The 16,434-nt window shown below is 44.8% G+C and overlaps 1 protein-coding gene across 1 annotated transcript; it reads right to left on the bottom strand.

Annotated features, from left to right (window-relative positions):
- Positions 1-1,477: 1,477 nt before the first annotated feature.
- Positions 1,478-5,031, bottom strand: H1-0 (H1.0 linker histone). Its single transcript, XM_077452339.1, has one exon. It carries the CDS (start codon positions 4,591-4,593, stop codon positions 4,003-4,005), a length of 591 nt encoding a protein of 196 aa, XP_077308465.1. The 5' UTR covers positions 4,594-5,031; the 3' UTR covers positions 1,478-4,002.
- Positions 5,032-16,434: the final 11,403 nt, after the last annotated feature.

The raw sequence follows: 16,434 nt of genomic DNA, 5'->3' as shown, positions 1-16,434 counted from the left end.
TCTGGGAAGGAAGGGTGTATAAAAGCCCTTTATTGAAGTGGTTAAATGTTGCCCCAACACCCCCTCCTTTTACTTATTCTGCGTACCATTTCTAATGAGCTGTGTGAATACCTGTATAAACGCTCGGAGCATTGGCACCAGTAGGATGACGTCACTGCTCTGGGAATTCCTCACCATGGTTGGTTCTTACCTCTCACCAAGCCGCCCAGAGCTGTGTGCTAGGAAAAAAATATTTACACTGCTTATTATTACAACAAATATGCTGCATTAGTAAAGGCAGAGTGCGGGCAACATTTAAAGCTTACTTTTTAGATAGCCTTTTTTTTTTATGACCCATTCCTGTGGGTAGACAATATTCTGCTGCTAAAACCTTTTCTTTCTGATTCATCATTGAGGCTTAGCAATAATTATTTTTGTTTTTTTAGGCAAAGTTTTAATGAGATAAATGGGGAATGTTGTTGCCAATCTCATGCCGAAGACACCAATTGAGAGACTGTTATGCTGATGCGCTATAAAGTGATTGTAAAGGTATTTTTTTTTAAATAACAAATATGTCTTTACTTACACTTACACAATTGCACAGAGCAGCTGTGAACCTCCTCTTCTCGGGTCTCCTGGTGGTGTTCCTGGCCCATCCCCTCTGTCCAGCACCCATCGGGGCCCTCGTAGCCGAGCCCCGCTGCTGTGTCCATTGACACAGACAGCGAGACTTGGCCCTGCCCCCTGGTCACCGTCTTTGATTGACAGCACTGAAAACCAATGGCTCCCGATGCTCCAGTAAAGCCAGCGAGAGCATGAATTGAGGGGAGAGAAGAGCCGCAGACGTGCACGGCCCTGGATCAAATGAGGGCTCAGATAAGTAAAAGGGGGGGTGTGGGGGGATGCTGACACCTAAACATTTTTTAACTTAAGGCAAGAAGTGCCTTAAGGTATAAAATGTTTAGGATTTACAACCACTTTAAATTCTTCTTCTGGGTTAAGCTGGTCATAGCCGGTTCGAATCCTGGCCAGTTCCACAAGAACCAGATGAGATTTGAACCATGTATGCGCAAGCTGAATGTACGCAAGTTGATTTATCAATCAACTTGGGTAAAACCAGCTTGTCGGATTTTATGTGTGATTATTGCTAGCGGCTATTATAACTGCTAGCAATAATCGCTGTTCTCCCAGCTTTCTCCCAGGATTCCCCCATCAAAACGAACTGTGTTAATGAGGGAATGGAGCGATTTTCTTTCCTGCAACCAAAGAAAATCGTTCTGTCTATGGCCAGCTGTAGTAAGCAAGAAGTTCAGCAGGATTGCTAGGTGACTAAAATCTTTATAAGTAAGACCCAAGCAATGGTAACCTTCATGTTTCCCTTATAAAACATGTGTACTTTAAATGTTAGGTAACTTATTTGAAATTGTACAGAACATCATATGTTAGTCATGCTTCAAAAAATCATGTACCAATGAGTACAGAAACAAACGCAGCAAAACAGGATTTCTGATTTTATTTTTTAGATTCTTAATAACAAAGGAACACATTTCACCATTGCTAAACTATAAGGCAAAACACATTTTAAAGCCAAACTTTAACTAAAACAATTCTTTCTTTTTTGGTAAAATTCTCAGATCTTTATTTGCTAGTCCCTAAGCCCCCATAGGGTAGAATTCTGTTCATTTTCTTACCCTGAGGACAGAGAGTCACAACAATCTCCTCAATAGGGAGGAAACAACAAAAACTTTTTGGAGCAGTTTCTATTGCTATCTCTGTCTGCCGGTTGTGATTTCTGGTCCCGGTGTCACAGGGATAGCATGTAGGGAAAACTTCCAAAGGGGGTCACAGACAACAGTAATACAAATGCTAGATGTTCTAAACCTTCTAAACTCAATGCAAAATGATAAAAAAAAAGTTTTAACTGGAGTTGGGCTTTAAATTATAGTTTCTAACACCATTGACAAAAACCCTCCACCTTAAATCTTTACTTAAAATGCATGTACTTAAATAAAATAACAGCTACCTACCAATCAAAACATTTTCTTACTTTTTACAGTAAACACCTCTTTTAAATTACGTGTTGTGTATTTTGCTGTAGATGTTAAAAAGTGCTAGTCCTTAAACATACAGTTACATTGTACTTATTCTTTATTATATTACTGGGTAGTTAAAGTACACCTGTCATAACAAAATAGTTAAAAAAAAAACTCCTGTAATCCCCCTTTGAAGTAGGTAACCTTTAATACCTGCCACTCAATCCGTGCTGTCATCTCCTGCAAAAAATTTTTTACTGTCAGCTCTTATATAATTTTGGGCACATCCCCAACCCCTCTCCTCCCAAATGACAGTGGTTATGCCAGGTAATTGCCCTGCTTAGGCACCCAGCAAAGCATTATGCAGTGCGCTATTTTTCCAAACAACAGAATTATCAATGGGAATCAGGGCAGTGGATAGATGTGGTGACATTTAATTTATGTAGCAGTGGGTGCCTACTACACTGCAGGGGCTTGGATTTATTACTGAAAGACTTGCTCAAATAAGTTAATGGACATCCACTGTATTTAAATGTAACCCTTTCTCTGTTACTCCTTTGAAGCAATCTGCTTCTTCCTTTCATGCCTTTACTGGATAGGAAACGAAGAACCTGATTGGCTAACTCGGGGACATCACAGATAGTTCCATGCATGATGTCCACTCTCTTTTCTAGAAATAAAAGGGACAGGAGTAACCGATATATAACTTTAAAAATAGCTGAAGTTCTAGTTTGTGGACCATACCCAGACTAGCAGTGTTACAGCGTATTCTAGAACTAGCACCTGTCACAAATACAATTATATTGTCAACAATGTGGGAGATCTGGCAAGCCTAGAATAAGTGCATATAACTATTATGTTATATAATGAAGATAAACTAAAATAGCAATAGATTTATAAAACGCAATTCTGAAGTAAAAATCAAGCAAGTAATAGGAATATTTCAAGGCTCACAAACAGAACACTTCAGCTACAAACTGCCTAAAGAAGAGACCCCAGACCTGTTACTGTACTTTTCAGGATAAGCTGGGGTCCGCGGCTTTTTTTGTTTGCAGAATGCCTAATAATATATGTAGTGCTAGGCTTAACTAAGTTTACTGAAATAAAAACCATATTCCATTAGTGATTTCCTTTTAAAGCAAAACAGCCTGATACCAATGGCTATTATTCCAGTATTTTTACTAGTGCAGCGGTAATCATTTCCAGCAGACACATGTGTGAGTCTAGAAATGAACATAAAAAAAAATAAGCGAATGAATAATAGTGCACACACACAGGGGAACAGATAAAAAGTGTCTGAAACAGGTGATCTCTCAACTAGTGTTGTTGCCCATAGCAACCAATCAGTTTCTAGCTTTCATTTTTTCAATGCAGCACTGAGAATGAAAATGTAAAAGATGATTGGCTTGCTATAGTTGAGGAAAAATTTGCCTCAGACACTTCTTAATAATTTCTCCCGATGTTTCCATCTTTTATATATTAGATCAACACTTCCAAACTTGTTTATCATCAACCTTTGAGGGGGATTTACTAAAGCTGGTGCAACTGTGCATAGTAACCAATCAGCTTCTCGGTTTTATTGGTAAAGCTTAACTGAATACACTGAAGTTAGAAGCTGATTGGTTACTATGCACAGTAGCAACAGTCTTTAGTAACCCCCCACCCCGTCTTTATGCTCAAACTATTTATCAAATCAGTAATGCAACTGTTACACCTTTGCTAGAAGTGTCTTTGTTGTCCTTTTTACCCAAGCTACAAGCTAGATACTACAAAAATGAATGCAGACAAATGCCATCAATCTACTTTTAAAATCCCCTGCACAAATACTAAAACAACAACAACAAAAAAAATATGTACATAAATAAAAATATTGTCCTCAGGAATTACAAGGATCATATTTAGAAAGTTGTACTGGAGGAGAAAAGGTTAAAGGTTAGAAAACTATGTACACAAGCGGTTCGGAGCTGTCCACAAACTGCATCAGCTTTGTTCACTTCTTCCTTCCAGATTTCTTTGGAGTGGCCTTTGCCTTGGGCTTGGATGGCTTTGCCTTCTTCACCTTGGTTACTTTGACGGGTTTGGCTTTCACAGTCTTTGTCTTTTTGACTTTTTTAGGTGAGGGTGCTGGTTTTTTCTTTGCCACCTTCTTTGCTTTCTTCTCTGCCACTTTGGGCTTCTTGGCTTTGACCGGAGACTTGGCCGCCTTTTTCGGCTTTGCGGCTTTTTTGGGAGTTGCCGATTTCTTGACCTCCTTCTTGGGCTTCTTAGTTGGTTTCTTAGGCTCGTCAGACTTGGCCAACCTGAAAGATCCAGAGGCACCCACACCCTTGGTCTGCTTGAGGGTGCCAGAGGTCACCAGCCTCTTGATGGACAACTTGATCTGGGAGTCGGCATTGTCCCCCACCTTGTAGTGATTCTTAATGTACTTTTGGATAGACTGGCGTGACGAGCCGGACCGACTCTTCTCTGCCTGGACTGCAGCCACGATCATGTCTGAGTACTTTGGGTGGTCATTGGACTTCTTGGCTGCCCTGGACCTCTTGGGCTTTGCGGCTGGTGCGGCGGACGAGTTTTCTGTCATGTTGGCGTCGGTTGCAGGTGCCTCAGACCAGGAAAACTTTCTTGGGAAGGCGGCTGGGAAATTCTTTTGTCTCACAGCCTTCTATTCCAGCCTCTCGGACTGTCGATAAACAATATCAGGCAAATCAGGAATGGAATGGTTAACTGAGAAATAAAGAGTCCTGAAGGGACAGCTTGCAGACTCAGTCTGGTAACTTGTCTTCTCCTTCACAGGTATTTACAGTCCTTTAGCCAAGTCAGTGTATGGATGGAGTTTGCACCTGTCCCTGGACAAAGTCACTAGTCTTATCTCCTCCGAATGTTTTTTTTTTTTTTTTCTTGCTCTGCTGAATAGCGTTCTTCCCCTGGAAGTGTCTCCGCCTCAGCTGTCTCTCCGCTGCTCGGCGACACTCACAAACACTCTTCTCCTCGGAGCCTTCCCTCCCTCTGCTGGCCCCTCCCGCCGGTTCCCGCCTTTTATTTGCTGAGGTCGGACCGAGTTGAAGACTGCCGGCTGCGGGCGGGAAGAGGCAGACATGGCGCCGCTCCTCAGCTATCTGTGTTTCTTGGCGTACACAAAGTGTCCATTCCCTGAGCCCCGGGGCGCCGCGCCAGCCCCCTAGTCGTAGTCTTTGTCAGCTCGGTCCTTACTCTCTCAGCTTCCCCGGTCTCACAGTCTCGGGGCTCCCCACAGCCCGCGGGAGAGCCCCGAAAAGCGCCGTACTGCTGCTAAAATCACACACATTTCGTCCATTCTGGCCCCTGTCTATCGGCCCCTGGGGGCCCCTCAGAAGCGAGACTCCGGCAGGGTGAAGGTCCATCCCTGAGCCAGTGGTGAGGTCCATCAGAGGACAGATCCGTCCTCCCTGAGTCCTACTGGGGCCGGCAAAAGCGACCCCAACTAACACAGAGACGAGGGAGCCCAGTGTGTCCATCAGGGAAAGGTGGGAGGGCCTGGAGCCCTCCTGGGGGACACCCCAAACTCTGTCACAGCGGCACCCCCAAACCACACTCCGGGGACACCCTCTGACCACATCTCTCCGCCTTTTACTCAACTTTTCTGCAGACTTTAGGAGTGTTACAAAGTAGCTATTCCTGTGCTGGGAGGATAGAGGCTGGGAAATGTGGGGTGCACCGGGCTCCTGGCATCATGTGCCAGCCTCTGTGTACCCCCACAATGTACAGCAGTCTACCCCAATCATGAAAATACAAAACCCGAATGGAAGACAGCCTGAGAGGTCATATACAAGGCTCATCCATTCACTATTCACTCTCTGCCTTCATCAGGGCTGGCATCACTATCTGCCCATTATATACACATTTATATATAGATCTTTATTAGTCAGCAGAGTCTGATCTATGACATCACAAGTCAGATCACCATTAGGGGAGCCTCATAGCACCCCAAATTGTGTATAAAGGAAAGTATCCTGCGACAAGCCTGGAGTAATGCCATAGATGGCTCCCTACATGTCATATATACAGAGGGGAATTTACTAAGACTGGGGCAGCTGTTCATGGCAACCAATCAGCTTCTAGCTTCCATGTGCAACGCTTAACTGTACAAGCTGAAGGTAGAAGCTGATTGGTTACCAGGGCTGCTCCAGATTCTGTCTGCTCCAATTTTGTCAAATTCTTCCCAGATACAGAGGGGACTTTACTAAGACTGGAGCAGCTTGTTTATGGCAGCCAATCAGCTTCAAGCGTCTGATTTCCAAGGTTAACTGAACAAGCTGAAGGTAGAAGCTGATTGGTTAATAGGCACAGCTGCTACAGATTCTGTCTACTCCAGTTTAAATTAGCACTTCCCCCCAGAGAATTTGAAGGTGTTTTGGGGTGTCATTTACAAAAACAAACCCATTCAGCATGCCACTTTCTTTATTTAGTAAGTAAATGATGGCTAGTTAGGAAAGCTGTGTGTTATGATCCCACTTCCAGATATGTGTGTATCAGGCTTTGTTCACATCTCTGCGTTCCGAATCACGGGTGGAATTGCCGCGATTTGAAATAGCCGCAAATTGCGCCCATCAATTTCAAAAGCACCCCAAATGTGGCCTGATTTTTCTGCGATTCGTATCGGGTGACGATCACGGTAAAATCGTGCAAACAAAATCGTGGGACATCTGTCGCCCAAAACAAGTACAAGAGCTTCATTTGGGCGACAGGTATCCCGCGATTCTGTTTGCGCAATTTTACTGATGCCAAGATGTGAATGGAGCCTTAGCGGCGGCTGGTGCTTCATCGGTCGGGGGGGAGGGGGGAAACAAACAGCCAGCCAACCCCCCCCCCCCCCCCCAGTCGCTGGCTCACTCGCCGATCCATCAACACTTACTCCATCCAGGTCGCGGGTACAACTTCCCCCCTCTGTCTCCTCCGTGTCCCGGCGGTCGCTGCTTCTCCTCCTGGCCAATCGGGTCTTCAGACTCCCAGGCAATGGGATCTTGGGACTCTGGGCCAATCGGGTCTTACTTCCTGACTGGCCTGGAGGAGAAACAGCAAGGCATTAGCGATTATTAATTCTCTAATTAATGTCACACAACCGGGAGGGCTCAGGGCGCACGCCCACCCTTTTTTAAAGCCAAATAGAGCCTCAGGCTCTAATCATGTGCTTAAAAAAAAAATTGAAATCCTTGCGTCCGGCACCCTGTATGTAGATTGGGGGCTGGGTGCGTGGATTAGTGGGCGGTGCCCCTTATGGATGGCTCACCACTGCTCTGTATGCAGATGCCAGGGTGTGTTATGTTCCCACTTTGCATGAGTGTTGCCAGGCTGTGTTATCATCCCTTGTCTAGATCATTATTATTACAGGTACTTATATAGCGCTGACAATCTACACATCGCTTTACATATATACTGTATGTGTTTGTGTGTGAAGATGCCAGGCTGTGTTATGATCCCATTTCTGTATGAAGGTGCCCCAGGGGTGTTATCATCCCACTTCTTGTTGTGTGTATAAATATGCTAGGCTGTTTTAAAACCAGTTCTGTATGAAGGGTGCCAAGGTGTGCTATGACCCCACTTCTAGATGTATGTGTGTATGAATGTGTCAGGTTTTTTGATGCCAGTTCTGTATGAAGGGTGTCAATGTGTGTTATGACCCCACTTCTAGATGTATGTGTGTATGAATGTGTCAGGTTTTTTGATGCCAGTTCTGTATGAAGGGTGCCAATGTGTGTTATGACCCCACTTCTAGATGTATGTGTGTATGAATGTTTCAGGTTTTTTTATGCCAGTTCTGTATGAAGGATGCCAAGGTGTGTTATGACCCCACTTCTAGATGTATGTGTGTGTATGAATGTGTCAGGTTTTTTGATGCCAGTTCTGTATGAAGGATGCCAAGGTGTGTTATGACCCCACTTCTAGATGTATGTGTGTGTATGAATGTGTCAGGTTTTTTTATGCCAGTTCTGTATGAAGGGTGCTAGAATATGTTATGACCCCACTTTTATATGTGTGTGTGTGTGTGTATGAAGATGCCAAACTGTTTTATAATCCCAGGTTTGTATGAAGATGCCAGGCTATGTTATAATCCCAGGTCTGTATGAAGGTGCCAGGCTGTGTTATAATCCCAGGTCTTTATGAAGATGCCAGGCTGTGTTATAATCCCAGGTCTGTATGAAGGTGCCAGGCTGTGTTATAATCCCAGGTCTGTATGAAGATGCCATGCTGTATTATAATCCCAGGTCTGTATGAAGATGCCATGCTGTATTATAATCCCAGGTCTTTATGAAGATGCCAGGCTGTGTATGATCCCAGCCCTTACATGAAGATGCCAGTGTGTGCGATGCCAGCCCATGGCAGCCCTGTCATTGTCTTGTATGGTGTGACATACATTGGGAAGAGTGTATACCCTGTGTACATGTAATAAAGGTGGGAGATTATCATCACAATATACAGACAGGCGGTGGGTGTTTTTGTAATCCAAATAGAGGAGGTTCGTCTGTTTTGTTTTTTTAATCCTCCCCTGTATAGAGGGATTAAAGCGATCTGAAAGATGTCAAACCCTTAAATTGTTTTGCCAAGAGCATTGCATAGCTCGGATCGCCATCTTGCTGGAGGGAGAGGCGACTCTTTTCATCTCCCCATCCATTGCAAACAAACAGCCAAGTTTAGAGAGAGGAGTCATGTATGATCTCCTGGAAGGAAGTGTACATGAATAGTGCTACAAAGTATACTGTGCAGATATGTCAAAGCCGAGTTATGTAAACACCAGGCTGGGAGGGAAGAAACTTGCTGGTTTCTGGCTCCTTTCTGCTGCACAGAACTGTCAGTTCACTTTGATATCTTCCCAGTCTGAATGTATCGATCAGAAACAGCCAAGTCCATGATACTATGGATACTTTTATCATTGAATTAGCAGATGGCTGCTAGTCTGCATTTTTTATATTCATGGTTCCCTCATTTCCATTGATAATATGGGGATGTAAAGATATTTTTGAGCATATTATTGAGCTTAGCATATTCAAGTGATTTTACAGGCTTTTTTTATTTATTTTTTTGCACATTTTTACGCACAGTTTAGACGCAATATGCCATACAGGAGCGTTTTTAGGGCAGAATCTAGCATTTTTGGCCCGATAGACTTTTGTAGTGGGAGTGCCTGAAAAATGAACATAATACACACTTTTGCACTTTATTTTCAGGCACAACCAATGAAGTCTATGGGGGCAAAAAAAGAAGCCAAATCTGCTTGAAAATAAGCTCCGGTGATTTTTTTAGGCAACAAGTGCCTGTGAGTGTGTACAGACACCATTTCAAATAATAGTGTTTTAATGTTGAGCGTTTTGCTGCTTTCAGAGCGACTTAGGCTTCATGTACACAGGATGTTTGAATAACTCTTCTGAACGCTGGAACTTGACAGCTGGTAACCGACATTTAACAACGTCCATTTTGCCACATTTACATGCCGGCGTTCATGAGCGTTATTGTTTAGAGTGTTTTTTTATTTTTTTTACAGATAACTGATTGCCCTGATCGGTATACCCTCCCAAATGCTTACAATGCAGGAAAAAATCTCTCTCCAGGGGTGGCCCGTCCATTAAGGGCGCACGGGCGCCGCCCTCTCTCTCCTCTATGTAGAATGGATAAATTCATGCATTGCATGAATCTATTCATGGCCGCCACCCCCTATTCAGGTGACCAGCCTCTTTTAGGACATCAGGTGCCTGAATTACAGCAGCGGGGGTGTTTTTTTTTTTTTTTGAAGCACCTAATTAGAGCCATAGGCTATAATAGGCTTCAAAAAAGGTGGACTCGTAGCGCAGAGCATTGCACTCGGAGCCCTCCCAGGTGTGTTAGAAAAGCAATTGACTATTTGCTTTTCTAAAACTGAACCATCTATCCGCCAATCAGGAAGCGTGGGTCTGATACCCATCACCTGATTGGCTTAAAGGACAGGATCTGCTAATTTGGATGCATAGCAGGAAGCAAGAAGAGACAAAAGGGACACAGCTTGCCGCTGCCTGACCCGCCACCAAGATGGGGTAAGTGCCGGTCAGACAGCGGGTGGGCGGGGTTTACAGTGGCTGCAATTGATGGGACACAATGGTGGCATTTGATGGGCACAGTGGCGGCATTTGATGGCACAGTGGTGGCATTTGATGGCACAGTGGCTGCAATTGATGCCAAAGTGGCTGCAATTGATGAGCACAGTGGCTGCATTTTATGGGTACAGTGGCTGCAATTGTTGAGCACAGTGGCTGCAATTGATGGGCACAGTGGCTGCAATTGATGGGCACAGTGGCTGCATTTAATGGACACAGTGGCTGCATTTGATGGGCGCAGTGGCTGCAATTGATGGGCACAGTGGCTGCATTTGATGAGCACAGTGAGGCTGCAATTGATGGGTTTTTTCTGTATTTTTCATAATTTTTCAGTTTGTTTGTACCCCCCTCTCTCTCTCTCTCTCTCTCTTTTTTTTTCTTTAAAGTCTGATAAATGTGATTTACAACGTGTTACAAGCATTTGGTGTTTCAAATGCCAATAAACTTCCATCCTGAATGTGATTTTTTTAATTAAAAAAAATGTCACTAAACTCAACTGCCTCTAAAGGACTACTCAGTGTACATGGAAGATAAGATAACATAGAGGAGACTTCAGGGGCACCCGACAAAATAAAAAAAACGCCCAACTGCTCCTTAACATCTGTTATCAGCAGCAGTGTACATGAGGCCTTAATGACTTGCAGGCCCATGCTGGATTTATTAGAGTTCGAAGTGCAGTGATGTTTGCAGCCCGGCTGTTTTTTTTCCTGAGGACATATTATATATAAATAAATCTGGCCATACACCTGTAGAATTTAATTGGAAATTTTTTGTTTTCATTCATTTGCTTTTCTGATAGGTAAAGGGGTCAAATAAATAATAGTTTTTTGACATTAGTTTTGCAGGATGGAAAATTTTCCTCAAATTAATAAAATTCTAACAGTGAATGTAGTTTTCATTCAAAATATTTCTCCTTGCTTTCTATCCTGGTGATAATGGTTTCCTGAAAAAACTGTGGTAATATTCCATTTAGGGGAACAGAGATCAAAGAAAATCTAACAAGTTTCTCCTAACCCTTCCCTACTCTATCCCAAACAATTTATTTCTTTGCTAGAATACCAATTAATACTAATTAAATTAATTAATTAACCACTCATTTTTGGGTTTATTAAAAGTCAGCAGCTACAAAAAGTGAAGCTGCTGAATTTTAATAAACTCACCTATTCCATGGTCCAGCAATGCAGACGCCTGAAGCCTCCGTTATCTCCCTCGCCTCTGCACGGCACCAGCATTGCAGGTGTGGGCACCCGGCTGTGACAGCTTTCAGCATCCCAGCCGGGTGCGCACTGCGCATGTGGCGCAGCTCCTCCCCATCGGTTGAGAAATCCTCTGGGACCTGTGATGTGTCCAGAAAATTGCAGAGAGGGAGGGGGAGAGGAGAACTTCTGCTTGAGCCGCCTAGACAGCCGGAGTGGAAGTGGGAGCAGGTACCTGTCAACACTAGGTACCTGCTTCCCCCACCCCCAAAAAATGACATGCCAAATGTGGCATATTTGGGGGGGGTGCTTAAAGCGGAACTTCCCCTTTTCAGTGGAGCTCCACTTTATTGAAGTGTGTCAAGTTTTGAAATAAGCAGTGAAGGGTTAGTTCTCTTAGGTCTTTACTGCAACTGGGGTTTCTTTTAGGTTTACACCAGTGGCATCCATTATCCCCTTTGAAAAGTGATCTGTGGTGAATCACTGGTCAGAGGTGTTTGGTAGGAAGGACCCTTTCACACCCCATGCTTCAAAAGAGCATGGGAAGAAGGTTATATGGGTTCAGATGGCTAAGTTCAGACCAGCGCAGTGTGTTCCAGTGCTTTTCATTTCCAGAAAAAAAAAAGGACAACATTTTTTTTGCAAAGAACTGTACTGGAATGCAGTAAAACACATCAAATTGTTAAAAACGCACATGCAGACACGCATCTGAAACAGATCTGGGTGACGTTTTTGTGGTGTGAATGGGCATGCAATGAGGAGATAACATGCTGACTCCTTCCTGTCTGCCTGTAAATATTGCAGCACTTGAGCCCACTGAGTGTGATAGGGGGGCATCATTTTTGGCGTGGCCATGAAGCAACTGATCAAGGCTGATGCATGTGTACAACCCTGTCCAGCTGCCTTTGTACCTTATGGGGCAGTAAAATGTGGCTTAACAGCATGTTCTTAAAGCCCCACAACCTCAAGTGTTTACAAGCCCTTAGATTTTCTTTTACTTGCTAGGAGTCCTTTTTATGCATTGAAAAGGAATAGGAATAGTAAGGAATAGTAGCTGCCAACATGGAAGGTGTTCTCACATAGGAAAAAAAATGATAAAGAGTAATGTGGTGCTAACTGAACAGGAGTATAAATAAAAAAAATATATTGTAGCGATGGCTCCTGAAGAGCACGCGCTATGCTTTTTTCTAAAATTAAAGTTGCCTAAACTGCAGTTTGGTTTGGGTATATTTGTCTAAATTGGACCTCTGCATCAGTCTAACTGGACTGTGAGATGTTCAGCCTGGCCACAGGGAGCACTGTCTCTTTGGCAGACGTGGAACTATAGTCTGGTTAGGTGCTTAAGTTACTCTCTTTCGGAGCCAGGTCCGTGGGAGTGGCCCTCTCGCTGTGCCCTCTGGGAGAGGGTATTTAAGATGCGGACGTCATGTGCTTCGGGGTTCCGGTCCAGTATGATGTGCTGATTACATGGTCCTGGTCCTCCTGACCAGCCCCCAGGAAGGCTATGGCCTGGTGTGCGGATCCACCCAACTTTGATGTCTTGGAGCTGGCTAGCCCAAGGCAAGGAAACTAAAGGAGGATTCTGAGATGGTTGGGTGCCGTCTCCGATTCGGGAGAGACCCAGTGTACTTCAAGCATTCCAGGGGAGGACTCTTTAGAAGAACACCACGTACGGGTTGGTTTTCTTAACAAGAGCCTGGAAGGGCTGAAGTAACTGAGAGACTCCGGTCTTGTGGATATCGCCAAGTAGGCTGAAAGTTCCAGGTATCCTACAAGTGTTCTAAAGCTTAGTTTCCCTACACGTTCTGCAACAACGTCTGCGACAAAGACTTTGTTCCTGAGTAAGCACCAAGTTGGCTGCTAGGCCTTGTGAGAGAGGGACTGTCCAACTCGAGTGATCATCCAGCTGCGAATGGCTATTCTCTGGATGCAGTCAAAGTAAGCAAGTTCTTTAACATTTTTGGACTTTGACATTAAGAGTACCTGAACTTCCTTTTACAACCCTCTGATCCCAAGTTGAAAGACTGTTCAATTGTCTGAGTTTTTGCAATTAAAATCCATTCAAGTGGATCTATTGTCAGTCTCAAGTTACTGGGCCATCTACCACGGGACATCCCCTCAGGGGCGGATCCAGAGTCTAGTCTCGGGAGGGGCACTTCTATAAAATATGTTTTTTTGGGGGCAATTTATATGGGAAATGGCTGGTATTGGCACTTCAATCATTACGGCACCATGTGTGTTGTTATGGTGTCAGGATGAAGCGCATTATTTCTATTAATACATTGTAATATAAAATTAAATGGTTCAACTCACCATAATGCAGAATCAATGGGAGCCCTGAGGGTGTCTTTCGCCATGTCGCCTGCCACCAAATGCGGATTGTCACTTGCCACGTCACTTGTCACCAAATACAGATTGCTACTTGCCACGTAGCCTGCCACGCATTGCGGATTGTCACTTGCCACGTCACCTGCCACACATTGCGGATTGTTACTTGCCACATAGCCTGCCACACATTGCGGATTGTCACTTGCCACATAGCCTGCCACACATTGCGGATTGTCACCTGCCACGTAGTCTGCCACACATTGCGGATTGTCACTTGCCACGTCACCTGCCACACATTGCAGATTGCCACGTCACCTACCACACATTGCGGATTGTCACTTGCCATGTCACCTGCCACACATTGCGGATTAACACGTAGCCTGCCACACATTGCGGATTGTCACTTGCCACGTAGCCTGCCACACATTGCTGATTGTCACTTGCCACGTAGCCTGCCACACATTGCGGATTGTCACTTGCCACGTCACCTGCCACACATTGCGGATTGTCACTTGCCACACATTGCGGATTGACACGTAGCCTGCCACACATTGCGGATTGCCACTTGCCACATAGCCTGGCACACATTGCGGATTGTCACTTGCCACGTCATCTGCCACACATTGCGGATTGTCACTTGCCACATAGCCTGCCACACATTGCGGTTTGTCACTTGCCACATCGCCTGCCACACATTGCGGATTGCCACTTGCCACGTAGTCTGCCACACATTGCGGATTGTCACTTGCCACGTCACCTGCCACACCTTGCGGATTGCCACGTCACCTGCCACACATTGCGGATTGCCACGTAGCCTGCCACACATTGCGGATTGCCACTTGCCACGTAGCCTGCCACACATTGCGGATTGTCACCTACTGTGTCACTTTTCTGCTAAGGTGTTCTTTTGTTGAGTTTAGAGTGAAGATAGGCAGCAGAGAGATGATGTAATCTCTCTGCTGCACACAGCTTCCTGCACAGTGAGGGCAGAACTGGAGGGATGCAGGGCAGTGAGAGATGATGTCATCTCTCTGCTCCCCTGCCCACTGGCTTCCTGATTGGCCAGCAGCCCTCCTAAGCCGCCCAGCTGCCCCCCTCACCCGTCCACTCTGCACAGTCACCCGTGGAACCGGGTGCGCTGGCACCCGCGGAATCGGCCGCGCTGGTACCCGCGGAACCGGCCGCGATTGTACCCATGGAACCGGCCGCGATTGTACCCGTGGAACCGGCCGCGCTGGCACCCGCTGGGCATATTCTCGGAGGGGGCAATTGCCCCGTTGCCCCCCCCCCTGGATCCGCCGCTGCATCCCCTAGACGTGCAACAAGGAGAACAAAGGGTAACGGTAAGCCCAAAATTAACCAGGAGCTCCTTCGGGGGTTAGTGCTACAATATATATTGCAGTGTTCAAATAATAATAAGCAGACTTCAGGAGAACACTTTAGTGACAGTGCTAAACTATAATGGATGGATAGTAAAGTGCAATAATCTTCATCACATGTGCAAAAAATAGCAATCACATCACAATAATATCTTTCAAAGTGCAAAAACGCTCCAAAGTGATAATAGTGCAATGATAGTGTACAATTTAAAGAACATCCAAGTGAACAGTTCATAAAAAAAAGTGCATGTGCCAACAGCAGAAAGATCCACTTCATGTTTCCACCATCAGCTGTGCGCCACTCATTTCCCCAGCCCCTCACCTCATAGGAAGACTCCTACAGGTCAAGTCAGGTCTTTGTATGGATAAAAGATGTATCCTCAACGATCGATCGATTCCCAAAAATATCTAATATCTTTCCGGACTGAAGGAGTCATCCATCCTCTAGAAAGAACACATGAAACCCCCATTGGTTGATAGGAATTTAAAAGTGACTAAGAACAATAAATTGCATCAAAAATAGGAAATTTATTACAAAAAACTTATATTGGATAAAAGACTTAAAGGGAAGGTCCACCCTAAAAAAAAAACTAATAATAATATAAATATATATATAAATATATATATATATATATATATATATATATATATATATATATATATATATATATATATATAAAATATATATATTTTTTATTTATTTATTTTTTCACTTACCAGAAATGGCTGTTGCTAGGCAGATCGTCCTAATCTGCCTCTTCCTATTCCGTGGAGATCTTCTGTCTTCTCCTCCTCACGTTGTCTTCTGGGGAATGGGGCGTTGTATGCTGTGGGAACTGTGTGTCCCACAACACAGCGCGCCCCATTCACAAAGCGTTGTGCGACTCGCGCATGCACAGTAGGAAACGGGCAGTGAAGCCGCAAGGCTCCACTGCCTGCTTCTCTTACTTTGAATGGTGGCGCCGGGACCCGAGAGCCGAGGGGCAGGTCGGCCTCAGGCGGCCGACATCGCGGGCACCCTAGAAAGGTAAGTGCTTATTAAAAGTCAGCAGCTACAGTGTTTGTAGCTGCTGACTTTTACAAATTTTTTTTGCTGGCCCACCCCTTTAAGTCATCAAGGACAAAAGAATACATCAATATTGATACATTTGATTGAATTTGCAAAGTGCATACAGACACAAATAGGCTTAATGGATGAACCCGACGTTTCCAGCTTGATTGTCACGTACCTGGTGGAAGGAGCCCGGAGTGCAGGGAGCGGCCTCTCGTAAGCCTCTGGCTCGAGATTCCCTGAGAGTGGGAACAGGGACTCTAGAGTTCAGAGGGCACAAGTGCCAAGCAGGTGATAGTAGGTTTGGCCCTGGAACTGGCGTCAGACAGAAGAGGGTACAGGTAGATGGTTCTGGAACAGCTGGTG

Source organism: Lithobates pipiens, unplaced genomic scaffold, assembly GCF_037356315.1.
Source record: "Lithobates pipiens isolate NorthernLeopardFrog02 unplaced genomic scaffold, aLitPip1_a1.2 Scaffold_23, whole genome shotgun sequence".
NCBI classification, from domain to species: domain Eukaryota; kingdom Metazoa; phylum Chordata; class Amphibia; order Anura; family Ranidae; genus Lithobates; species Lithobates pipiens.
This window is presented reverse-complemented; position numbering and strand designations above follow the sequence as displayed.